Below are 26,526 nucleotides of genomic sequence, written 5' to 3' on the forward strand. Positions count from 1 at the left end.
GCGAGGGGGTGTCCCGGCATGGCGGGAGCGGCAGGCGGAGCGTGCGGCGGCCGCTGGGCGCGCTGCGAGGCGGGCGCCGCCCCCTGCCCCTCCTCCCGCCCTCCGCCCGGTGCCGCTCCCGAGCTGCGGCGGGACCGCCCCCCGACAGCTCTCTCCCGCATTGCACGCCCCCGGTACCGGCCGCAGTGCGCGCTGGGTCCTCCCGCCGGGGCTCCCCCGCCTCCTCGGAGCTCCTCCCCGCGGCGCCCCGTGCCGGGGAACCCTCGGGATCCCGAGAGGCGTTCGGAGCGCGGCGAGGGCGCGGGACTCCCCTGGGCCCGCTGTCCACGCGCCCACCCCAACTTCACGGAGAAGTTGCCGTTGAAAGCTTTTTGCCGTTCAGTAACCGCCCGGGGGCGGGGTCTGCCCCACTGGTTCGTACATCTCCGGGCCGCTCCCTGTTGCCCCCAGCGCCACGGCCCCCGGGATCGCAGACGCTTCCCCGCTGGGTTTTAAAAAGCCCCGTTGCAGTTCTTTACCTCAGTGATCCGTACGTACCTGTTGGAGCAGTCTGTGGATCTATGGAAACCGAGGTATGGATCTATGGAAACCTGAGAGCTCCTCTTCACGCCTTAATTTTGAAGCGTTTTTAATAGCTAGCTGCCAGGCTTTTTTACGAGCTCGCTCCACGCGATGTCGTGCCTTCAACTTGTCAAAGACCTGGTGTTTCAACCCTGGCACTTAATTCTTCAGGCTGCTATACATCCATCAAAAAACACTTTAGTTTTTGCCCAGGTTCAGAATGAGCTTTAGTATTTGTTATGTGTGCAAATAACACACTGATAGAAAGAGCACATCCCAGGAGAAATGCATTTCTTCAGACCATTAAAATAGCACAAAACCAAAAAAGAATAATTTAAACAAGGTATCAAAGGCATCTTGAGCTGTGCATGGGGTTTTAAGCTGTTGCACTGTCCAGAGGAATCAAAACCTGTTTTATGTGCTAAAGTGTAGCTTAAGGGTGACTTAACACCTGTTTCTTTCCTAACTTGTCATGTTTATACTCATCAGTTGTAATAAAAGCTGTGGGGTCAGTAAGCAGGTGGGAAATGCCCAACTTATTTCAGTACAGCTGTATCTGTTCTTCAATCTTCAGGCCCTAATGAGTAATTTTTTAGAAAATACAGTTTCAAAGAGGTATACATTGTTCTCCAATGCTGCACTGTTCACACCACAGAATAAAATGGTGCCTGATGTTCATGTAGTAATTTTAAAGCACTTGTAAAATTCCTTCATCAAATAAAAGCTCTCAGGCAGCCCAATGCCAGCATGTGATGGATCTCTGGGAATGAAAAACCACTTTTTAGGATCTTTTCGTTCCTGCCTGGGTGAAGTTGGGAGCCTTTCGGGTGTGCTCTTTGCGAAAGGAAGCTTTGTTTTTTCTCACCCCAAAGTATCTCATCCCTCCCACCCACGGCTTCTGGTTACGATACATGGCCTCAGCGTGAATTTGTTTGAAAAGCTTCAATGTGATCACTCACCCAAAAAAACGGCCGTAATTCGCTAAAGTTTGGGGAAACTTGGAGTGATTTAGACTTCTTTTGGATGCAGGGTGAGGAAGGGGGCTACTCTTCCTGCCCCCTCCCTTTCCCCAGCCCGGATTGCCAGGAGAGCCCTCCGCACAGGCTGCTGGCACGTGTGGGTCTTGGAGCCGGGAACGTCGCGTTGGAATTGGCAGGCAGATCATTTACGTTTCCAGGATTTATGAATCGTTTTCTGTCCAGATTGCTGTTCTGGTCTTCTCCAGCGTTGGAAAGCTTTTATGGCTGTTAAAGCTGGAACAGAAAAGAGAGTCTTGTAATAGCTGTCATTTCAGCCTGGTAGGTGTAGGGGAGTGCTTCTGGGGACATGCTGCTGTTTTTTCCAGCCCCTGTGCAGTCTTGTCTCTTTTTATTTAGTTTAAACAAATAAATAAAAGTATTCTGATAATTGTGGATGGGGAAAGTGTACTCAGGAAGCTGGGCAAAATTATGCTAAGCTTTGTACTGAGAGTAAAGCTCGGTGCCTTACCAACTTGTTCCCCATCTGGAGAGAGATGAGTGGGGTTTATACATGTCCTGTCTGCCTCGTGGTGAGCAGAGGCACATAATCTACAGGCTGTCACCACATCACCTTTCAGAAAACTCTCCTAACTGCTCTGAAAGCTTTGGGTAATACTTTTGCAGCACCTTTTTCTGTGGGAACTTCTCGTTTCATGTTGGAATAACTCTCTGGTCCCAGATGTGAGTCTGTAGCGAGGCTGAGGACTTATTCCTATGTTCCAGGCAAGGGATCTGGCCTGTGTGGCACCATGCAAAATATATACCAGTGACTGCTGAACAAGCTGGGTCATGTTCTGGAAGTCCTGCAGCTGGGTTAGGGCTCAGACAGCAGTGCTGCCAGAACCTGAGCTGGCCACTTTCTAGCAGGCACTGTGATATACAGCACTGAAATCCTATGGGGGACTCATCCTTCAGGACATCTGTGACAGCTCCAGGGTTGGAGCTGCCCCTTCAAGGTTTGCAGCCATAGCTGAGGCTGACACTTCCTGCTCCCAAGTCTCGAGTCCTTTCTTCCTCAAAAGGAAACCTTTCAAAAAGCCCCTGTGTGTATTGAACACACCATCTGCACCTGTGTGATTTTTCTGCCCTTTTTAGAAGGGCCCTTGCTCTGTGGGGACCAAAATCCTCTCTAGTGGCACTTCTCACAGCACATTCGTGAAGAAAGTGTTTATCCCCAGGCACGTCATAGTTCCAGCAGGTGCCGAGGCAGCAGACATTCCCAATTTCGTTTCTTTATGTTCTCTGTTTGCCTTTTTCTTTTCATTTTTGATTCTGACACCTATTTAACAGCTGATCTCTAATGCCAGAAGACCCTGCTTCAGATTGGAATACAAACCCACAGATTTTTGAGACCTTGTTTGGTTAAAAGCTGGGGAGCAGAGGAGAGGGAAAAACAGGAGAGGGAGTTTTGGTAGGGAAGAAGTGCATACCCAGGCTCTCTTGCCTTCATTGCTCCTGCAGAGGAGTGAGCAGGCAGGAGGGGAGCTGGGTGTGAGGAGGGATCTGGGTGATGTTCCACCAGCTGAATCCAGCCTCATCCCTGCTTTGTTCCTTCTCTTTCTGTGTCAGCGCTGCCGCTCTGCTCCCCTCCATGGTACCAGAGGGAAGGGATGCGCTCCACTTACGGTTATCGGTCCCACTGGCTTATGTGAGGCAGATGGATGGGGAAATCCGCTGGTGAGGTTGGCAGGGTAGGATTGCATAATTCTGGTGGTGTTACAAAGATGCAACCTACCTTTAATTTTATTTTTCTTACTTTACCAGCCGAGGATCTTGTGTGGGTTTGTGGTACCTCTGCCTGATGCACCAGCAAAGCTGGTGAGCTGGGAGATGGCATGGGTGGGAAGATCAGAGGGGTATTCCTACATGGTGCCCTTTCTCTGCAAAGGGAAACACCAAAAACCTCAGAAGAGAAAAACAAAAATACAGTTTTCATCCTTTTGTAGGCAGCGTGTTGTGTCCTCTAACTGAAATGAAAAGGTAGTTTGGGTAGAAATGATGCTGGGGAAAGGGGATGCAATTCTCCATGAACTACACAGAGTGGGACTTGGTCTGTTCAGTTATTGCTAAGCTCTCCTATGGACCTCATGTTAATTGTTTTAACGAAGGAAAGTACTTGAAGTTTGTGACTTGCTTTCAGTCTTGTGCAATCTTTGCTTTATTTTTGGGGCTTTTTTTTTTTTCCACCCCCAAATTAAGATTGCAGATGATGTGACTTGAATTGGAGCTTTCTGCATATTGAGTCAAAGTCTGCAAAGGGATGCCAGAGGTATGTGCTTCATTTCTGAGAAGACAACATAAGCATAGTACTGTTGGCAGTGTTGTTACAGGGAGGACAAATAACTGCTACAAATCTTTGACACTGCTGATTGCAATTGTATATTTATCCTCAAAATACCTTTCCACAGTAGCTAGGCTTTGGCATCAGTGAGGATGCTGAAATAAATTGGTTGTCACAGAGGGTGGAAGTGGGTGGAACTGCCCTTTTGAGCAGCAGGTTTCGGCTAAATCAGTTTAAAAGGACATGTCTAGTCTTGAGTTTCATCACAGCCTTTTTTCCTTATCAGCTCTCTGGTGTGCTGTAGGAGGGATAGGACTTGCTGCACAACAGATCTATCTTTTGAATGGAGAGAGTCCTTGGGAGATGCTAGATCGAGGTGAGCTCAGTGAGGACATGATGCTGAATGCTCCCAAAATGCATTCATGTTTTCTTCTGCAAGACACAGACCGGTTTCTGCTCTGGTGCTGGTTTGCTCACCCCTCAGTGCTCTCCCCTTTCCATGGTGTTTTGGTGATGGTGGGTGCACAGAGTTAACGTCACTAGTCCTTACCGAGGCACAGCAGAGTTATCAAGATCACCCCTCTGCTAGGATTAAATAAACCTGTGAATTAGTAATCTTGTTAAGTGGTGGTCTGCTGCAAGCCACTCTGGCACCGCGGATGCAGACCCTAAGTAGGAGTTTAGCAAGGTGTTAGCTAGGAAGATTGACTAATACTATTGACTATGATACTGATTCTCTCTCTATATATTGACTATAATATGCAAATTTAAAGTTGAAGCAGGTACAGTGCTTGGATAGAAGCAGAATCCAAGCTCTGTGGACATGAAGAGAATTCAGAGGGAAGAAAAACCTACAAGAACAAGTTTTGCTAAACAGAAGTTTTAATGTGGACCATACTGTAAGCTAGGTTTCTGAAAGATTGCTCACTTGGTCTGTGAGAATCGGGAGCCTCAGAAACGGGTGTTCAGGCTGCTGGTATGTCTGTGGTAATGTATCCTCTGCACTGCCACAGTTTCCATGGCCTCACAGGGCTGAAGTGTTTGGTGGCTCCACTAGAAAAAGGCTCATGGTCACCCTAAAGTGGCATTTTAATCCTCATAAGGGCAGATGAGTCTTCCAGCCATCTTGTCCTCAAACAGCCTAAGCTTTAAATGTTGGTTAGTCCATCCAAAGCGACAAATGTGGAGTGTTGCTTTGGCGGGTGAGATACAAGGCCAGGACACTTAACAGCTGCCACACCATATTCAGTGTACATGTATACATATATATATACATATATATATATACACACACATATACACATACACATATACATATATATATGTACACATATGCACATGCCCCCCTTATTGCAATTGCAGACTGTGTGTTAGAGATGCTGGAGATGTTTTACTTCTTGATAGCAAATCACATGTGAATGTTTTTTGGAGAATGTTACTGCTTTGAGGACCTTGTGTGTATGTAGCTGCAAACCAGCAGCTAGTGGTTGCTTCTGTATGGAAAGGAAACTGTTGCACTGTAGAGAGGATAAGGGGCAAACTAGCCTGGGAGGTGAGAAGAAAGCAGAAGGACTGGCTGGAGTACCAGTGTTTCAAGCAGAAGGATATCGAGGTTGGTGAGTGGGTTATAGATAGATGCCACCAAAGCTTTGCCCAGACTTTACTCATGCAGTCAAACGTTGTCATGCAAAATCCTGGCTAGCTCTGCTCACAGGATGATGGTGTATGGCCAGATTTGCTGGTGTTTCTCTGTTTAGTTCCAGCCCTATTACTATAAAACTGTACCTTTTTCCAGAGCTAAATGCGGGCTGTTCTTTAGGGGAGTAGCTCCAAGTTAACCTGCCTGGCTCTTCATTTCTCAGCAGAGACCAGCAGAATGAAAAGACAGCCAGTGTAGGCACCATTAGCAAAATATGCTTCTGGAGTGTGCTCCTCTGCTTTCTGAGTGTGTACTGCAGGTCAGGCATATTTAGGATTTGTAACTTGTAAGTAAGATCCAGGTAGCAAGCTTTCTCTTTTACTTGGGTGAGGAGTGCTCCTCTGCCAGCTGTCTTCTACCTGCCGGGTGCTTTGGGGACCTGATAAGGGACTGTCTTCTGAGAGGTTAAACTTGAAGAGCAACTTCAAAAACAAATGAAGTCATCTTCCTTCTTGTCCTACTCCCTCCAAGTGAAAGGAGAAACTAGCAGAGGGGGACACTGAGGGGAAAACATTTGGTTTCACAAAGCCTGTGCTTCCAAGCTCACCTTGATCTATTCTAAACCTCTCACCTACCAGTTCCCATTTACATATTTGACGGTCACTGAGACACATCAGTGAATGGTCTTTGGGTTATTTGGTAAATGTCAGTTTTAGGCTGTGAAGAACTGTCCTCACTTGGTAGATGAGGATTGGCTTAGTTGACTGTAGTACCATATTCTCGGAGAACTTTGTTCCCTCTTGTTTATCCGTGTGTCCACATTAGCAATGAATGTGTTTAACTGTACTGGAGCTGAAAAAGACTTGCTTTTGAGAGCTCCTGAGGAATTAGAGGCTAAAGAAGGTGGATTTTCCTCTGTCCCTCAAATACCTTAATAGGCTGCGTATTCTTTTGAGCACCCAATGGTTTGATGAACAGCAGATAACATTTCAAGGATGGCAATAACTGTCAATGCCTAGAAAACAGCACTGGAATTTACTTGCAGAAGAAGAGTAGGTGAGTAGTTCAGAGTGAGGAATTCATTACACTTTTAGGAGCAGGATAGTGGCAAATGACCCGTCAGATTTGAAGTAAACTGAAGTTGCATAAAGACAACTTAGAGTGGGGCAGGAAACATGACTGTGTGTTGGGAGAGGGAACAATGCCAGAGATGTGGGAGAGATGCTGGGTAGTGGTGGCTGGCATCCCTGACTGGCCTGCTGGCTGTCAGCCGCTGGGTGCCAGCCGCCATGCCCACTTAAGCTGCTCCCATCTGTGCTCTGTGGCTCAGACTGGTGAGTGGGGCCCTGGTGCTGGGAGATCATGGCCGAGTGGCATCCAAAATACTCCTGGTAGCGGGTCTGTGGGTTTCACTGAGGCTGCGTGTGTCCTATATGTGTTAAGTGGAGAACACTTTCTTTTGGGGCTTTGCAAGTGATTTCAAAATCTCTTCTTCTCCCTTTCACATTTTTAAAGTGTCTGTCACAGGTGCCTGTCATCCTGCCTGGACTCTCTGAGAGACTTTCTGCTTTCAATGTAGGCAGCTTTGTCCAGGCTGTGTGTAGGTAAAGCACTCTCCCTCAGTTTGCTGTATTCAAATACCACATTCAACGAGCTTCGTGCTGCTCAGGATCTGTATGTGCTTAAGATGCCCATGTGAGCAGCGTCCTTTAAGTGAGACTGAAGAAATTGTGAACTTTTAAGCAGTCTGTTCCCAACAGTAAGGCTGGGATATTTTTTGTGATAAAACACGATGTGTATTTCATGCAGAAAGCTGCATCTTAATTCCACCTTACTATCTCGGGATATCAGTAACCTAAATGAATTGGCGGGAACTTGGCCTACCTGCTCCTGGTGAACTTGACATCCGTGGTGCTGGCAGGGAGCGGGGAATCAATCGCCTTTGTCAATTGGTCTGTTTTTCACAGGTTTTGTAGTGCTTCCTGAGCATGAGTTCAGAATGAAGCGGCGATTGGATGAGCAGGAGTCACCCGTGTACGCGTCGCAGCAGAGACGTCTCACCAGCAGCACAGAAGCTTTCCAGCACCAGCACCGCGTGCTCGCCCCAGCACCGCCAGTGTATGAGGCAGTCTCAGACACCATGCAGTCTGCCACGGGCATTCAGTACTCAGTCACTCCCAGCTACCAGGTGAGTGTGCTCGGCCCTTTGCCGTGTCTTGGCTGCAGTCCTGCGGCGTGACCAGCCAGCACTGGGTCCTTTCACAGTAGTATTCTGTATTGCAGACAAGGTTTTATTTGGGGAACCAGAGTTTCCTAAAGAAAACCCAGGACTGGACAATGTGCATGTTATACATCTTGTTTTAAATACTTACTTTAGAACTATCTGCTTCCGTCACTTCAGAGTCACCTAAACAAATGTGATGTGACTTGGCTTTTTTTTCAAGACAATTCTTTTAATGACTCTCTCAGACTGTGGTCTCTGAATCTTAAGAGGCAAGAGTGTGTAGGGATTTTTCTCTTTTTTTTTTTTCACTGGGAAAAGATTTGTTCATATGCTACCTCTGTCCTAGGCATATAACATCCTGAGTGATACTCAAACAGACTGGCTCAGATCAGACTGGAGACTTTCAGGAAAATTGAAATGTTTCAGAAAACATGACCCCAGACTGGTTCAGCACTTTCCCCTCACTTGCCTCCTTTGTAAGGACCTGTCAGCTAGGGAGAGGAAAAAAGTGTACTTTAGGAGTGCACTGGAGATACCTTCTGGTGCAAGACCAGGGAAAGACCTTTCCTGTATTACTTGGCTCTCTCATATTTTTGGCATGTTGCATCTTCCATGCTTCTGTTGCTCATGAACTGCTCTCCCTGTCTAGTGCCTAATTTTACACACAACTTTTTCCTTACTCCTGCAGAAGGGATGTTCACACTGATAGTAGCAGCTGCAGAGCTGAAGGGCCTGTAGGCAGACACTTGCAAGGCCTGGAAGAGGGTGTGTTGATGCTGGCAATCCTTCCAAAAAAGAACTTGGATGGACCAGCAAGCAAATCGTTATATGTTCATGAGAAGGATTCGGAAAAGTGTATCCCATCTAAAACAGGCTTGAATGGAAAACTAAGTTTGTGGAAAAAGAAAAGTAATTTACTTTAAAAACATTTTAAAAGATCTTTTAATGCATTTTACAAATTGAAACTTTTTGGGTTTAATGTGTGAAGGAGCCCTAAAAAGTGTATGCCTTCTGTTCCTTCCCCTGTTTATTTTAGGGGAGATACCAAGCGGAGTTTTCTCCTGAGTCTGCTAGGGCCAGAGAGACACAATTTGACTTATCATGCTCAAACTGAATGACAGGAGTATAGAAGCTCGTAAAGACTCATTCATTGCTTGTGATATGTAAGTGTCAGAGAAAAGAGAACCTTGACTCTTGTCAGACTAAAAATCCCATTTTATGCCCTTTTTGCAAGTCTTTATGTCAGTGTTAGTGACTAGACATCCAATAAGTGTGCAGGCTGGAGGGAGCCTGCATTTGTAATGTGTTTGAGGAGAAGGCCCTCTTATATTTGGAGTATAGGATGAGAGTTGTCTTGCTTCATTTTTACGTCTCTCTGGGTCGTTGTTGAAGAAAACAAGGGATTTTTTTTTTGAGCGAGGTTGTTAGCAGTCATGGTTAAAGGTCAAATTGACTGTGTCCTGCTTCTTTAAAACTGTACTTGTGTGCCTGGGTCCAGGAAGGCTGCTGTTGCTCAGGGCCCGCACAGCGAGCAGAGGTGGCTGCGGTGCTGCAGCCACCCGTGAGCTCCTCTTTGCCTTGCCAGGTGTCGGCCATACCGCAGAGCTCGGGCAGCCACGGGCCCGCCATTGCAGCTGTCCACAGTGGCCACCACCACCCCACGCCGGTGCAGCCCCACGGGAGCCAGGTGGTGCAGAGCCACGCTCACCCCACCCCGCCTGCCGTGCCCGTGCAGGGCCAGCAGCAGTTCCAGAGGCTCAAGGTAAGCATTGCTGCCTTAAGGAAACCAACCTGGCTAAGTCTTTGGCAAGCCAATGGCCTTTTTCTGTTAGCTAGGCAGAGAAATGCTCCCTGCAAAGCCAACTGGTGACCTCCCAAATGCTTTCTTGACAAGACTTAGATGCTTTTCTGTTTGGAAGACTATTGAATGCAGAAACGGACTTCTCTTGCTGATGAAACCCTGTTGTTTCAAGTACTGTAATGAATGGATTTGCTATGATACAATCAGGGGCAGGAAGGAAGAGGAAGAAGTATCGATCAGAGTATTCGTACGAATGGGTTAAATTGCCAAAACATTTGGTGCTTTTCTGAACACATGGCTTATGTGGGTGGTTGTGTGGGAGTAATTTGGGAGTAAGAAAGGCTCTATTCTTGGATTATGTGCTGTAAAATCCTTTAAAAAGAGAGAACACCACCAAAAATAAGCCATTTAAGCAGCTACATTTGGTTCAGCTCTAGCAAGAACGCCACGGATATATGAATTGCTGCCTATTTCTCCATCTCTTCCACATACGGTGCACGTCTTTTCCAGTTTTGGTGGAACCCACTGCCTTGTTGGGTGAGAGGCCCTTTCCTTTTGCAGGATGTAGGACACTTCATTTCCTGATACCTCTGAAAATGGTTCCGTAATGTGTGGTTCTCTCTCCCAGTGAAGCTGGTGGCAAATGCTCTGCCGATGCAAGATCAGGGCTGTATGTAATGGTCTGTCTTGCTTTGCTGTTGTTTAATTTCAGACAAAAGTAGAGGCTTTGTTTGTAGTTCTTGAATCTGAGGAGCTTGTGCCCTGGCTGTTGGACGTCATAGGAACCCAGAGCTCTTGCTTTAGTTTCTTCAGTACATCTGAAAATTGGATGTTGGTACACGAATGGTGCATAAAGTTTTTGCTGTTTGAGGTGTAAAACAATTTACCACCCACAGTTGCCATTTTCAAAATCCTTAGATGTCAAACTGAAATGTCTGGCTCATAGAAAAAAGTGCAAGTGTGTACCTGGCAGACATCTACTACACCGAATATGTCAGTTCCACTTTCTGCTTATTCTTAGCCTTCCATAATAATTTCCACATAGAAATGGAGGAAGAATACTCAGTCTAGTTCTGTTTATCCTAGCAGTCACTTCAGTGATGGTAAATATGGATGACGAGGTTTTTGGTTGATTTTTTTTTTCTTTCATTCCCTTTGAGTTATTCTGCTGATCTGTGTTGCTTTTTTCCCCCTTTTTGTTTCTTTTTGGTGTAGTTTTGTCCCGTGAGTCAGGACTGGGGAGTGAGTATCTCTTGTTTGAATGGTGCTGATAGTATGCTAACCAGACTGACAATCTCTTTGCTCTTTAATTCCCTGCCCCGGCTCAGGGCTAACAGCTGTGTTTTCAAATAATATGCAATTTGCAGAACAATGGAGGTGAAATAAGATCTTCTCTGCTAATATAACCTGTCTGTTCTGTCCCCAGGTGGAGGATGCATTGTCTTATCTTGACCAGGTGAAGCTGCAGTTTGGTAGCCAGCCACAGGTCTACAATGACTTCTTGGATATTATGAAGGAATTTAAATCTCAAAGGTAACAAGCTGCATTTTGCTTCTTCCTTCTGGATTTCTCTGTGGGAGCACAGAGAAAGAGATGAATTCCATCCTTCCATATGTAGAGTAACACACCTCTAACAGTAGTGGAAAAGCAGGCACTATCTCTTCTAAAAGTTGAATGCATCATTTCTACTAAAGCTCTGCTTAGAGCAGGAGTTCACAAGTTCAGCCTTGATAGCTGATTCATCTGGCTGTCTGGTTGTCTGCCCATTAATAATGGTCAGACTTGGGACTAGATCTTGTAGATGTAAAATGCTACCAGGGCTAGCAAAGTAATTCTAATATCTCAAGTTCAGTAACATGTTTACAGGACTCAGATTAGCTTCATTTTGTACGTTAGAGATGATAAAAAAATGCTAGTGGGAGATTCTTGCGTGGAGAGCTCAGTGTACCACTGAAAGGGTCCTGGAGGATTGTGACATGTTGATCTGGTTCCTTCTGCAGTATTGACACTCCGGGAGTGATCAGCCGCGTATCGCAGCTCTTCAAAGGCCACCCAGACTTGATCATGGGTTTCAACACCTTCTTGCCACCTGGTTACAAGATCGAGGTGCAGACAAATGATATGGTGAACGTGACTACACCAGGGCAGGTTCACCAGATCCCCACTCATGGCTTGCAGCCCCAGGCACAGCCTCAGCCACAGCATCCCTCGCAGCCCTCGGTGCAATCAACCCCAACACCAGCACAGCCGGCGCCGCAGCCGCCTCCTGCCAAAATCAGTAAGGTGAGAGTCTTCAAATGACTTTGATAACACAAGTGTCCTGCTGCCTCCAGCTGAAACTGCTGTGGAGCTAGAGAGTGAAAAAGGAACCCCCACACTGCTTTTTCATTCTATTTGGGAAGCTGCAGGTGTTGTGCTTGCACTGCAGGATTAGTTTCACCTTTTCAAACTTCAAGATGCATCCCAGTTGAGTTTACAATAATTCAAGTAAGCCGCCTTAAGGATTTGGAAAAGCCTTGTTACTTTCAGTGGGGAACTGAAAGGTGCTCAGAGCATCTGGTAAAGTGTACTTGCGTTATTCAGGGGGTGATCCAGCAGCCCCAGGAAAAACATGCCTGAAGTGCATTTAACTTTGTGAGAAGGCCTTAATAGTTAAAGCACTGGGCACACATTGAACTGCCTGTTTCTGTGTATATTATCTCAGAATAACTGAAATCCTAAGAAATTCCTCATAAAATATAGGCTGTGATAGAGATGTTGCTCTTGGGGTGAAGGTGTGTGTGTAGTTTCAAATGCTTGGGGCAATTAAGCCTTTAGAGGAGCTTGATTTGTTCTGTGGTAGATTCTGCACTGCTTGAAGTTTTGTTTTCAGACTGCATGTCTTTTGGGAAAGGGTCTAGTTCAGCCATTGGCTGGATGGGTGCAGGAGTTACTTGAAAAATCTGATGTGTAAGACTTCAGGCAAAATGAAGATGATGTTGCCTTTAGATATCAGTTTCTGCACCTGGAACTGAGACCTTTCAATAACAAAGGGAATTTTATTCTTTTTTTAGATGTAATCCAGGTGCCACTGTCCATTGGGTGCATTTTATAGGATTGGAAAAGTGTAGGCTAATAAGCATTTGAGGGGCTATTGTAGATAAAATACTATGTATTTTAGCCTCAAAGTGTGGAAAGATTTGAGAGCCTTAGGGAGGGAAAGAATCCCCAAAGTTTCAAAGGTTAACCTCTAAACTGCACAATTAGATAACAATTGTCCGGAGAAGAAAAAAAAAAGGGAGAGGAGGGTGGAATATGTAGCTAGAAAGCAGCAAAATTTAAAATATGGCAATTAGATGACAAACAGTGGTGAGACTTGCAACCTCATGTTCAGAAATGGCAAACAAAAGCATGCAAAAAGATTCGTAAATCTGAAAACTGCAAAGCTGAGGCTTTCTAGAATTAACTTATCTGTGTCAGGTTTCAAAGCATTTTTCTGAACAAGTAGTACATGCTCTCAGTGAAGGACTACCTGTCTCTTTCTCATCACCTCGGGCTGTGGTTTTCTCCCCATCAACCTGCAAAAAGGCGAACTATTTTTGCTGAAGCTTTAAAATGAACCTGAGGGACACGCTAGATTTTCCTACCAGATGAGTGAAGCTGTGGGTAAGCAAGGCAGGATCTTGTAACAAGGTGCTTCTGGCCATCCTAAGACAATTATCTACGCTGTTGGTTGTGACAACTCTGTGCAATACAAGATTGGAAGTTTGAAAGGTGAGAGGATTGAGTACTTCCATTTCCATTTAAAATGGCCACCTCGAAACTTCTGCCAAATTTTCTGTGGCTGATAGGTATTGATCTATCTAGTTAAGTATTCAAAAGAATTAATTACTCTGAGAGCCTTATATGCCTGCTCTTTGTCTCAACATTGAAAGAAATTCCACTTCTGTTGCCTTACAGTTGCCTTTAGGTTTGCCTTTTAGTTGCCCCTGGTTTCTTCACTTAGGGTCAGAATGGAGTACAGTGTTGGAGTGAGCCATACCTGTACATTTGGCCAGTGGTAAATTTTTGAGATACTACATGTGTCTTGTCAGATTTAATCACAGAATGGTAGAGATTGGAAGGGAACTTTAGAGATCATCTAGTCCAACCCCCTCTGCTAAAAATGGATTCATTGAGCTCAGGTCACACAGGAACACATCCAGATGGGTTTTGAAGACCTCCAGAGGAGACTCCGCAGCCTCTCTGGCCAGCCTGTGCCAGAGCTCCCTCACTGTCACAGTGATTTTGTCCAAACAATGGCAAAGAAAATCACCTGTTAGTAACAGTTGGTCAGGGTGTTTTGTCTTCACTCTACCGGCCTACTAAATATTTATCAGTTTATTTCCTCTGGATAATAGTTTTCTTCTGCTTAGTCTACCTGTATTTGTATTTCCATTAATCTTTAAAACCCAAGTCTTCCTCTGAAATGGTGCTTAATTTTGACTCTTGCCGGCAGTTCCTGCATAGCCACTAGGAAATTTTCAGGTTATAAAAAAACCTGTTAAATTCTCTAGACCTGCAAAGGCAATAATTGTTTAGCAGCAGTTTAAAAAGACCAGTCCTTTAAGGAAGTGCAGCAAAAGTCATCCAGGACCAGTATATGGGAAGAGGTTATTTGACTGGATGTGGTAGCAGGAGATTGCATCCAGTTGTGGTATTCCAGCTCAGAGGTATCTACTGAATCCATGTTTTTCCATTGTTGGCATCAGAAACAGCTGTGTTCTGGGTTGTTTCCTCTGGATAGAGTCCACAAGTCAAATAAAGGTGCCTTTATTCCAAACATGAAGGAGTCTTACTGATTTCTAACACGACTTCTTTTCTTCTTAGCCATCGCAGTTGCAGGCACATACTCCTGCCAGCCAGCAGACTCCCCCAATTCCACCGTATGCGTCACCGCGCTCGCCACCGGTCCAACCTCATACACCTGTGACAATCTCTCTGGGAACCACACCATCCCTGCAGAACAATCAGCCCGTTGAGTTCAATCATGCCATCAACTACGTCAACAAGATCAAGAACCGCTTCCAGGGACAGCCAGACATCTACAAAGCCTTCCTGGAGATCCTCCATACATATCAAGTGAGTGTTAGCAACACAGGTTGCAGTATAGGTATGGTTATTTAGCTCCTTGGGGAGCTAATTGTGTCTGTCCAAGACTTGCATTTCGGTCTTCTGCTGGATTAGCATTAACCAGCAAGCTATGCACAACTCTGACAAATTAGAAGATAATGTAGCAGGATGAAATAATAGATGATTTCAGTCCATGATCTTTGTTTGCAAGTGTCTGAAATGCCTTTTTAAAAATTGTATTTGGCATTTTTTCATGAGTGTGGATCAGGAAAAGACAACGCTGCCATACTGCTATGTTAACAGTAAAGGAACCATTTCCTTGATCAGTGTCCCACTAGTCCAGGGCCAGTTGGACATTTAGTATGTATTTATAGTATATTTATTATATATAAGAATCATACTGTTAACATGGCATGATTCTTTACCTGAGATGCTGAGTCCCTTGCTGTTTCATTCTTTATATCACAGAGGGTTTTTTTCTATCTATATCACTTAAATAGTTGTGTGTCCTTCCCTCTGATGCTTCTGCTCTTTCCTATGACAGAAAGAGCAGCGCAATGCCAAGGAGGCAGGAGGAAACTACACGCCAGCGCTGACCGAGCAGGAAGTGTACGCGCAGGTGGCTCGCCTCTTCAAGAACCAGGAGGATCTGCTCTCAGAGTTCGGACAGTTCCTGCCTGATGCCAACAGCTCCGTGGTGAGTTGTCTGGAAGATAGACTAGAGCTGAAATACCTAGTAGAAAGCTATTCTGTATGTATCTGGAATTCAGAAAAAAGTCCCTTTGCTGTTTGTTCCTTAGGGACATTTTTGGAGTGATCCTTTACTGAGCGTGGGAAGGGGTTTAGAGTAATAGACTCTGTTTTCTGGCCATAAATTGTCTTCTAAATACAATCTCTTTGCCTAAAAGGATTGTTGTAAGACTGCAATAGCAGCACTGAAATATATTGGTCATCTAGAGCTAGGAGGAGTAGACGTATTTTTTTTCTGCCTGGATGTGTAGAACTCTGCTCTAACATCTTGTGGGTTTGTCTCTAAATAAGCTGTTAAGTAAGACAACTGCAGAGAAAGTGGAATCGGTAAGAAATGATCACGGTGGCACAGTGAAGAAGCCGCAGCTCAACAACAAACAGCAAAGACCCAACCAGAATGGCTGTCAGATCCGACGGCACTCGGGGACTGGAGCAACCCCGCCAGTGAAGGTAAGAGCATGTGCTGCACCTGCAGCAGCCCCAGTTTTCCCAGGAGGCTGTTGCAGAGCTTTGCGTGTTTTATGCATCTGTGTGATTTTTGTAGCATAGGATGCAGCCTGAGAACACAGAAACCAATGCTGCCTCTGAAGGAAACTTTTTGAAGTCCTTGTCTCTAAGCACAAGGCTATGTGTCTGGTTTTTCGTAAACTGCTGGTATTATCCATACCTGAGGGGGCGCATGGTTACTTTACTAGCTTGGGAAAAATAGGGCTTTCCCCACTTCATTAGGATGCTGCAAAATGCATGGGAGTAATCTTACTGGTGAATAAAGCAGTGTTTGGTGATGAGGGGGAGATGGAGGGTGAGGGGGGCAAAAGGATTAATAAAGACATTAAATAGATTTGTTCATAATTTGCAGATGTGTTTCTAAGGTGTGTGGGAAGATAAGCTAAGGGACGGATAAAAGTGTGCCTGAAAGCTTTGTTGTAGTAGAACTTGGAGCAGATAGAGTGGAATTGTGTTTGCTCATCTTTCCTACGATTAACTTTACAATACAGTGATAAATTATTATTCTCTTAGCAAAATTTGCACTTTTCAAATGATGCATGTTTTGAGAGAGTGAAGCTTTGTAGTGCAAGACAAATTGTCCTGTGGCCGGGTGGCTTAGTGTTTGTGCACTAAGGAGAAGTTTGCCTGCTTTATTTAAAGATGGTGTATCTTACTTTGTGATGGAGATATAACCATGTCATTTACATCCAGTGATTTACTTCTGGCCATTCTCCTCCCCTTCAAATAAAGGGCAGCAAAATAAGGCACATTTTGGAGCCAGCTTTCATTCTTTCTGAGGGTGTAGAGTGCAGTGCTGGTATGGGGAAAAGAAAGGATCTTGCTGTAGAATATGAGAGAGAAAAATATATGATAATTTTAGGGAAATGCATGATTTAAAGAGCTGAGTGATTGGAAAACACAGATTTATTTTGGTACATTTTCAAAGTAGTTAAAAAATGAAATACACTGTAGTGTGGCTGTTTCAATCAACTAGTTACAGAAAAGGATGCAACAGTGTATTCAAAGTATTTGGAATTCTATGCTAGGGATTAACCTTTAACAGACTAATTGTGACACACACTTTCTTACAAGTTTCCTTCCAAAACAGCCACCTTTCTTTCATTTGAAAGCAAATGGTAGGGTCAAGAAGCTGAAGCCCTTGTGTGATAAATAATGACAAGTTATGAGAAAATATGATAAGTTGCTCTGCTGAACAGCTCTTTTTTTTTTTCTTCCCTTTTTCCTTGTTTTTTTTTGTTGACAGAAGAAACCGAAGCTGCTTGGTTTAAAAGACCAGTCTTTGGCAGAAGCCAGCAAACATGGTGTGGGGACAGAATCTCTCTTCTTTGAGAAGGTGAGGAGCAAGATTGAGAGAAAGCTGCCAGGCATCACTGGTTTATGGCCCTAGTGTACATACATCCAGACTTTTATCACAGGGAAGTACATGATGCATATACCACCCTGATAACATTTGTCAGCTTGACCTCAGATATATCACACGACCTCTAAGTCAGATCCATCTTTAAGACTGGTGATCTTTTTTTTATGTGTATACTTGTGTCATTCTCCAGCTTTTCACCTGCTGCTGATGCAGTTTATTTGCAGGAATGTTTATTTTTTTTTTCCTGTAATGCACATTCCAAATTTTGTTTCACCTTGCTGAAATGCCAGCAGGAGCGATGATGTGTGTGGCGTGTCTTACTGTGTTGGCACAGCTTGCTATACCCTTCTACAACCAGCTGCCTGCAGTGTGGGACCTCAGCTCACAAAGCAGCTCATTCCTGTCCATGATGGATTTTGATTTTGTGGTTTTGTTTTGGCTTTTTTTCCCTGAGAGATGAATCTAATGAATTGCACAGTTGTTACCTGTTGCTGGTTTACCACACAGAACAAATGAAGGATGTGTTGGAATTTTCCAAGTGATACTTTGGTGTCTTCCCTACAATGTCCATCCGTTTCCTTATGGCTTGGAGGGGAGCATATAGTGAATGTAAACAAGCCTTTTAAGTAATATTCATGTGTTGATGAAAGTCTTGGTTGCTCCCTGATGATGTGGTGCATTTTGCAGCCTGCTGCAGACCAGCTAATGGTAACAGGGAGCTAATCTCTTGATCAGAGGATGTGTAGATGTTAACATGAGTAAACCTAGAAATCCCTACTGTAGAATTATAACCGTAATGACGAATACCTTCATGATGATAGATCTCCATTTGATGTGTAGAAGCTTACTGTTCTCAGGGGAAAGGTAGTGGTGTTGGGATGAATTATTTGGTTTCTTCATACTGTGAAGATGAGGGTTATTAAAGCTGGCTAGTCTGTGACAACCCAAGCTGTAGCACAGGTGGAGGCTGCAGCAGTATTACCCAGGTGCAGGTCTCTTACCCTTGTGCCCTGCTTGCAATATTCTCTGGTGTTTAAAAGTAGCCTGGGTGCATTTGTGGTGCTGCAGTTATGACTGATGTTTCCACGATTCCAGCATTTCCTAATGCAGCTGTTGAGGGATTCTTTGAGGGATTTGATTCTTCACATGCAACTCCTTCTTGCAGGCATAGGCAGCACGGCACTGGCTCATATCACTATCTGTTCATCTGGCCCAGTGTATGGGGCATGTTACCCTTTGTTCAACATCATAGAATCATAGAATGGTAGGGGTTGGAAGGGACCTTTAGGGATCATCTAGTCCAACTCCCCATCAGAAGCAAGTCCACCTAGATCAGGTGGCATAGGAACATGTCCAGGTGGGTCTTGAAGACCTCCAAGGAAGGAGACTCCACACCCTCCCTGGGCAGTCTGTGCCAGTGCTTAACATACTTAATGATTTGTGTTTTCATTCCACATGTAACCTCTGTGTATCATTGGAAGTGCAATGATGAATCCAGGTCTCCTGGACAGTGATAACAAACACAGCTTGATCTAACCCTAACAGCAACTGTTTTGCTCTTCTCTCTCTAAGGTCCGCAAAGCTCTGCGTAGCACAGAGGCATATGAAAACTTCCTTCGTTGCCTGGTTATTTTCAACCAGGAGGTGATCTCCCGGGCTGAGCTTGTACAGCTCGTGTCTCCATTCCTGGGGTAAGTGGAGCCTATTTCCTTACACAAGATGAGAAGTTTAATCCGCTTGGTCTTGCTTCTTTTGTGAAGACAAGAAAGAACCGTTGACCTTTGTGGTTGTTGAGGGCAGTGCATCTCCTGTGGTTGCGTGGCGTGGAGAAGGAACGCCACTCTGGGAGCCAGGTGGTGGTTTCTTGGGCCACAAAGTACATCTTAGATGGAGCACCCCTCTGCTGCCCACTTCCTCCACTGTCGGCTTGACTTTTTTCTGGGAAGCCTGCCACTGTTTAATTGTCTGTGTGCTGAATGATTACTGCCTTGCTTCTGTGACACAGTCTTCTCTGGTCTCCTGTTCCCTCCAGCTTAGCCTGAGCATCACGAATGAAGGTGGAAAAGTTCCATGTGCTGCTGTATGGGCAGAACTGGTAGTTCTTGGAAGCCGTTCAGTGGCTGACACTGTAGGTGCCGTGTGCTTTAGGCTTTCAGACTTGTCCCTTACTGGACAATAAGGGCCCTTTTTAACTTTTCTTTCCAACTTCATGCCCTTCTGCACTGCCCTCTTCTGTTTCTTATCCAAGAGGAGATGAGAGAGGGATTCCTAGCTATATCTTGGCAGGCAGGCAGCATTTAAGAGCAGTGTCAGTACTGCTTGCTGTGTTTCTTCCTTTTTCAGAAGAGCAAACGGAATTATTTAGCAGCCTGTTACTGCAGTCTCTTGCTCTGGAATCATGGATTATCTCATTTGAGAAAAGATTGACTGTTTAATTACATAGGAAATGTCCCCTAAAAAAAGAGTGAAGATATAATCTCAGTAGAATTTCAAATGAGCAAAAAGCAACTGAATTCTGTCATGAAGCTAAAATTCATAAGGAATACTATAGTTTAAATAGGAATTATGACTTCCAGGATTGCCAGTAGTGCACAGAAGAATTCTGTATTAATCAACTAAAACTCATATCGTTTCATCAACTCTGGGCAGCAAAATTAATGTTCTTTCTTGCTGTGAATTGAGTTCCTGGTTCAAGCTCCAAGGGTGAAGGCAATAGCTACCTAAATTGGGTTCAGGACCCCATTACACAAGTTACTGTGCAAAGAAACTGCCCTAAGGAGCTTCCATTCTCTGTAGCTCCACTGGAATTAGTCAGGCAGCAACAGGATGCTACCTTTAGCTAGAAAAGGTGAACTGTTTGACAAAGAATTCTGGATTTTTTCCAGTCTCCTCTCTGTGCTCCTAGCTGTAAAGCTGAATATCTGTATTGGGAAAGGTATCATACAATTTTCTTATCCTGAAGTCGGATGTTCTCTTCTGCTGTGTAATGAAAAAGCAATAAATAAACACTGATTCAATTAGCCTCAGTATAAAGTGCAACTCCTGATCTTGCTGGAGCTTTGCATAAGATAAGAGAAGCTGAACAGATGCAGTATTTCAGACTAATAAATTCTTCGGAAAACTTTTCTCTACAAGCAGGCAAACTTGGGCCTTGCAGGCAAAGGCTTCTTCCTCATTTGTGCTGGTCTATGTAGTCTGGGGAGGCAGCACTGTTAGAAACGATTGCTCAGCACTGAAACCCTTTCCCATATAGTTACAGAATTGTTTTTCTGATTCTCTTGCTGCTGTTAGAAAGGTCTGGTTTAAGGTTAAGAACATTGGCAAACGGCTAGGGATCTGGCCTGGGTTTGCTGTGGGGTTAGTTTGGGAGACTCAGATGTGACTGTGCAATGAGTGCGGCTTCTGCAGTGAAAGCTTTGGCTGCTCTTCCTTGCTTGTCACTTGTCTCATGGGGAGTGTACCTGTAAGGCTTGGGGAGGATATATCAGTGCTTGTTTCTGTATCCCTGGCAATACGAGGGGATGATCGTAAAGCACTGTAGTTGCACTGAGACGGCAATCCACTACGTGATCCACAAACAGGTACTTGTTTCCTATTTGACTGGGCTTTGTGGAAGTGGATTGAGCAGAGAGGGTCCTGTCTCACCAGAGTGATAATTCTTGGACACAGTCTGTCTGTAGCAATCAGTGGTAGTCTCAGCACCATTGCTCAGAACTGTTGATTCCTACTTAGCTAGTTTTTCACTTCGTTTTATTTTTAGGAAATTCCCAGAATTATTCACTTGGTTTAAAAACTTTCTGGGGTATAAAGAGTCTGTTCATATGGAGACTTATCCGAAGGAGCGGGCTACCGAGGGGATTGCCATGGAGATAGACTATGCCTCCTGTAAAAGACTGGGCTCCAGCTACCGAGCCTTACCAAAGAGCTACCAGCAGCCCAAGTGCACGGGGCGGACTCCGCTGTGTAAAGAGGTAAGATGCTCACAGGTGGGAGCTGTGTGGAACATCCTTCTGGGATGAATGCAGCAAGGGAGAGTGGGACAGAAGAGCAGGCCGGGGAGTTTATTGTGTATCCCTGTGCTACACTTAAAAGGTCCCTGGAGACGTTGGGGCACATCTGCACTTGTATAGCTGAGTTGTGCTGGTGCCTGCACCCCAGAACTGGTGCTGGGCATGGAGCTGGGGCCAGGCAGCTGCCTGACCAGCACTGCTCCAGCGAGAGCCGTGCTGCTCCTGCACCCGTGTGTGTGTGTGGGCATTCCATCCTGGCTCAAGATCTTCAGAGGATGAGTCGGAGCCTGAGGTGAGCACACCCCAGGTGTTCCTAGTGGTGAATGAGCACTTGGCACTCCTGCAAATGTCTGGATTGTGTCCTGAAGCTATTGCATGGGGCAAGGCGTCAATCTAGGAATAGATTGTGTTAGTAGCTGACTGGAAGTTGCAATACTCACGTGGGTTTGATGGTGGCATCAGCTCTTCTCCAGTGGTGCTTGTGAAAGGCTTGCATGAAGCATTGGGGAGCAGCTGCTTAAGTAAAATGTAGGGGCATTAGATACCTATGATGTTTTATATAGTATAACCTGTGAAAAGAAGATTAAGATCACAAACTTAAATGCTCTGAGTAGAAAATAACAAAACTAGCTTTCTGTATGGTTTTCGTGTAATCTCAGATCCTTGACGAGGTGGTGTGTAATTCCATCTTACCCAAATTCCCACTTAGTCTGCTTTCAGAGTGGTCTCTATAGTTCACCTTTAAAAGATAGATTCTCCCACATAACCCTCACATACTTCTTCCTTTCTGCCTGAAATTCTAAGAAGACTTCTTGTTTTGAGAAATAGTCTCCCTCCAGGGAACCAGCTGTTTTGGTCAAGAGCCAAAGCTGGTCTCCCAATAGAGTGCTGCAGGATCAGATGTACTTATTGCATCCTTTAATGTTAGAACGTGAGGAAATGGGTTTAAGTTGCTCTAGGGGACATTTAGATTGGACATTATGAAGAACTTTTCCAGTGAGAGGGTTATTAAGCATTGGAGTGGACTGGCCAGGGAGGTGGTGAGGTCACCACCGTAGGGATATTTAAAAGGCACATAGATGAGTTGCTAAGGCGTGTAGTTTAGTTTAGTGATGGACTTGGCAGTGTGAGGTTAGTGGTTGGACTGGATGATCTTAAAGGTATTTTGCAACTGTAACGATTCCATGATAAAGTATATTCTGTGAATGTCTTGTAAAGTCCTTTTGATCAAAGTGGAAATGGTACTGGCTGATCCTGTTAATTTACCAGTGTTAAAAGCAATATTTTGGAGGTGAGTCATCAGGATTTGCTGAAGGCCAGGTAATAAACATGTTAATAAAAGACTTCACTGAAAGAGAGGAGAGCCCCAGAAATCCCTTCCCTGGATGACCTGCAGTCAGCAGTGGCACCCACAACAAATAACAAGGAGATTGCCGTTTGGAACAATGTAGTCTCTGATCCTTGCACTCCTTGAGAGATGTTTAACACCTTTATCAATGACCTTGATGAGGGTGAGTGCACCCTCAGTAAATACACCAGTGACACCAAGCTGGGTAGGTATGGTTCTTCAGAGAGATCTGGACAGACTGGAGTGATGGGCTGAAGCCAATTGCAGGAGGTTCAACAAGGCCAAGTTCTGGGTAGCAGCGGGCAGTGCTACAGGCTTGAGGCAGAGAGGCTGGAGAGCTGTCTTGTAGAACAGGACCTGAAGGAGTTAATCAACAGCAGCTGAACGTGAGCCAGCAGTATGCCCAGGTGGCCAAGAAAGCCAATGGCATCCTGGCCTGTGTCAGAAATAGTGTGACCTGCAGGGACAAGGAGGTGATTGTCCCCTTGTATTCAGTGCTGGTGAGGCTGCACCTTGAGTACTGTGTTCAGTTCTGGGCCCCTCACTACAAGAAGGACATGGAAGTGCTGGAGCATGTCCAGAGATGGGCAACAAAGCTGATGAAAAGGATCTAGAGAACGAGCCTGATGAGGAGTGGCTGAGGGAGTAGGGATGTTTAGCCTGTAGAAGAGCAGGCTGAGAGAAGACATGATCACTCTCTGCAACTGCCTGAAAAGAAGTTATAGTGAGGTGGAGGTCGGTCTCTTCTCTCCAGTAATGAATGACAGGACAAGAGGATATGGGTTCAAGTTGTGCCAGGGGAGGTTTAGATTGTACATTAGGAAGAACTTTTTCACTGAGAGGATTCTTAAGCATTGGAACAGGCTGCCCGGGGAGGTGGTGGAGTCACGATCCCTAGAGATATCCGAAAGATACATAGATGAGTTTGCTGAGGGATCTGGTTTAGTTTAGTGAGATGCCTGGCAGTGTTAGTGATTGGACTTGATCTGATGTCTTTTCCAACCGTAATGATTCTGTGATTATATGAGCAGGACAAATGTGGGTGACCAAGTCATGCAGTTAGCACTGGTGATAGGTTTTCAGCTGAAGTGGTGGCAAGATAGTGAAAACAACTTGGGTAAGAGGCAATTGTAAGTTGTTTGAGGGTTTAATTTTTTCCTTTTTTTTTAATCTAAGTCCTGACATGTCTCTTAAAGTGTTTTGTGTGATGCTGTTACAAGCTTTTCTTCCTGTGAGAATCTAATGACTCAGTTGTTCAGGCTTCGGGTTTATGAAAATTGGGCTTGACTTTCAAGTGTGGCTGCCAAAATCCTCGTTTCTTTGCCTTTGGCCTCTTTGAGGTTTTTTTGAACATTCGGTTCCTATTTGGGAGGTGGTGAAAGCTGCAGGTGCTCAGCTGCTTTGTCAGGAAAGGTATTGCTGGGGTATGGATTTATATTCCCAATTAGCCTTATTTGGAGGTGATGACCATGTACCTTCTAACAGTCATGTCTGCCATGATGACCATCCAGTACTGCTGATGGTGAATCACACATGATAACCCAGGTGGTTGCAGGTGACTAATCCAAAGTAACGGAAAAGCTCTGTGCACCTTTGTTTTTTTGCTTGCCTTCCAAGTTTTTTCTCACAATTCCAGCTAATGAAACCTTCAGACTGCCTGGATATTTTGTTTCTGACTGTTTGGGGTTGCTCCTTGAATGCTGAGCTTTGAAAGGGGCGCACCATTTTTCCAACTGGGAAATTATATCCTTCTATCAGAAGACTGGGCTTAGAGCTGAACAAGTGTGACCCTCTCAAAGACTGACTATGACTCTTGTCTCCCCCTGTCTCCCTCAAAGGTTTTGAATGACACATGGGTCTCCTTCCCATCCTGGTCTGAAGACTCGACATTTGTGAGCTCCAAGAAGACACAATATGAAGAGCACATCTACAGATGTGAGGATGAGCGTTTTGAGGTAAATTGTTCTTCCTTGACTCATCTCTTGGAAAGCCTGGACTTCTGTGAACGGCTCATGATCCTTTGTTATGCCTTTAACACTACTGCTTGGAATCCGGTTTTACTGTGTCTGTCAGCTGTGTTTTGCAAAAAAAGCTTGTGTTCTCTTCGTGCAAGGAGCAGCAGCTGCATTACCACCCCTCTCTCCAAGCTGCCAGCCCTGCTCCTCACTTTCTGTGTGTAGCCAGTCGCTCGCATCACGCCAGATGAAGGTGCTCAACGGACAGCATGCAATTAATGCATCTTTGTGGTTCTCGCTGCCCATGAGGCGCAGCAGAAGCACCACTCCCCTGTAGTAATCTGGAAGGAGATACCTTCAGGATGTTAAGCAATTGACGTCTTGATTTGAATTGGAAGTCAGCTTGGCAATTACCTGAGTGTGCTCGGATTCCACGTGTCCTTCCGTAGAGTAACTGTCAATTGTGTTCTGTCCCCAGGTGGAAGATGTAATTTCCAACAGTATGATTCTGGTAGCCTTTACATTCTTATGCAGTATTGCCTAGGTAGCAGATAAAATGTAATTGGATTATTTTAGAGCAGCCAAACATGGAAACTACTGCTCAAGAACTCCTTGTTAAACATGCACGGCTTCTTGTTTTGTGTCACTTAAATGTTAGTCTCTGTGAAGTATCATGTTTTATCTATTCAACAATGGCTAATGCACCATTTGCTTCAGCTGGATGTTGTCTTGGAGACCAACCTGGCAACGATCCGTGTCCTTGAGGCAATCCAAAAGAAACTCTCGCGCTTGTCTGCGGAGGAGCAGGCCAAATTCCGGCTGGACAACACTCTGGGTGGCACCTCGGAGGTCATCCACCGCAAGGCTCTCCAGAGGATATATGCTGACAAAGCAGCTGACATCATTGATGGACTTCGGAAGAACCCATCTGTGGCTGTTCCCATTGTGCTGAAAAGGTACTAATTGCCCTAGCAGCCTGCCCCAAGGCTCTGCTAAAGGATTACTTGCCATGCATGAGCCACACTTATATAGAAGTAGCTCATTTCTGCCCTTAAAGGGTCTGACCTCTACAAGGCCGTAAATTAAGACAGACTTTTGATGTTCTGGTCAGTTGCTGTGTTTCATAATCATCACCTAGAAGGAGGGAATTACCCATCTGAAGCAAAAAACCCAATGCCTCAGATGAAGGGATTTAGAGCTTTGTTGTCCCTGTTAAACTTCATTTCTTCCCTGGTGTGTCAGCATCACGTGTAAGATGAAGAAATTATCTGTACTGTGTGGATTGTTCCATTGGTAAATTTGATCCCTTTCCATATTCCACGGCTGTATGTGACTGTGGGTTCAGATTGCAGTGACACTGCTCCCCTCATATTCCTCGTCTGGTTTCTGTTGTCAGCTTCCCCTTCCTCAGTCAAGAAAAGGGATGCTGCAGCTCCCTGAGGAACCTCAGAGATGTGTAAGCAGGAGATACGTTTTCCTGGCCACTTCTCATTTCTGTGGGACTGTTGGCCCTGTATCTTGGAGCTCTTGGAGCTGGGGGTAACTGCCTTGCCCAAGATATCTGCAAGGACACTTCCTGTGAGCCAGGTCTTGAGCTATGTTGGGGGTGCTTTGCTTGAGATACTGAGTCCATTCCCAGGAAGCTCGGGAGTCCGTGCTGCAAGGCAGTAACTCTGTTAATCATCCAGACGGAGCTGTCCTTTTTCAGCAACAGGAGCTATACAACTCTGGGGATTTCTGAGAGAGCTGGGACAGCTCTGTTGGCTCCCCGTCCCTTTAGCCCCTCTCCAGACGGCAGAGGTAGAGGGATGCTAAACCTTTCTAGCTGTCCTGGCATGCTGTGGGGGGAAACACAACAAGCCTTGAAGCTGCCTTGTTCCTGAGTGGTGTTACTTAGCCATGAAGGAAGCCCACAGAGATTTATTCAGAAGAGCATGTGCAGGGTGCTCCTCTTGTAAAACTCCATTCCCTGGGACA

The 26,526-nt window shown here is 45.2% G+C and overlaps 1 protein-coding gene across 3 annotated transcripts in view; it reads left to right on the forward strand.

The window, feature by feature from the left end:
- SIN3A (SIN3 transcription regulator family member A) overlaps window positions 1–26,526 on the forward strand; it is a 36,312-nt gene that overhangs the window by 612 nt on the left and 9,174 nt on the right. The window contains exons 1-13 of one of the 3 annotated variants that reach the window (XM_061999340.1): window positions 405–572; window positions 7,468–7,688; window positions 9,310–9,486; window positions 10,952–11,058; window positions 11,526–11,808; window positions 14,374–14,625; window positions 15,161–15,313; window positions 15,658–15,816; window positions 17,120–17,209; window positions 18,809–18,927; window positions 20,997–21,207; window positions 24,433–24,549; window positions 25,267–25,505. In XM_061999340.1, coding sequence (XP_061855324.1) covers window positions 7,500–7,688; window positions 9,310–9,486; window positions 10,952–11,058; window positions 11,526–11,808; window positions 14,374–14,625; window positions 15,161–15,313; window positions 15,658–15,816; window positions 17,120–17,209; window positions 18,809–18,927; window positions 20,997–21,207; window positions 24,433–24,549; window positions 25,267–25,505 — 2,096 coding nt within the window. In that variant the 5' untranslated portion in view covers window positions 405–572; window positions 7,468–7,499. Of the gene's footprint in view, window positions 1–404; window positions 573–7,467; window positions 7,689–9,309; window positions 9,487–10,951; window positions 11,059–11,525; window positions 11,809–14,373; window positions 14,626–15,160; window positions 15,314–15,657; window positions 15,817–17,119; window positions 17,210–18,808; window positions 18,928–20,996; window positions 21,208–24,432; window positions 24,550–25,266; window positions 25,506–26,526 lie in introns of those variants that run through there. The other 2 variants (XM_061999341.1, XM_061999339.1) reach the window with 2 other exon arrangements.

Source organism: Colius striatus, chromosome 7 (genome assembly GCF_028858725.1).
Source record: "Colius striatus isolate bColStr4 chromosome 7, bColStr4.1.hap1, whole genome shotgun sequence".
Lineage (NCBI taxonomy): Eukaryota > Metazoa > Chordata > Aves > Coliiformes > Coliidae > Colius > Colius striatus.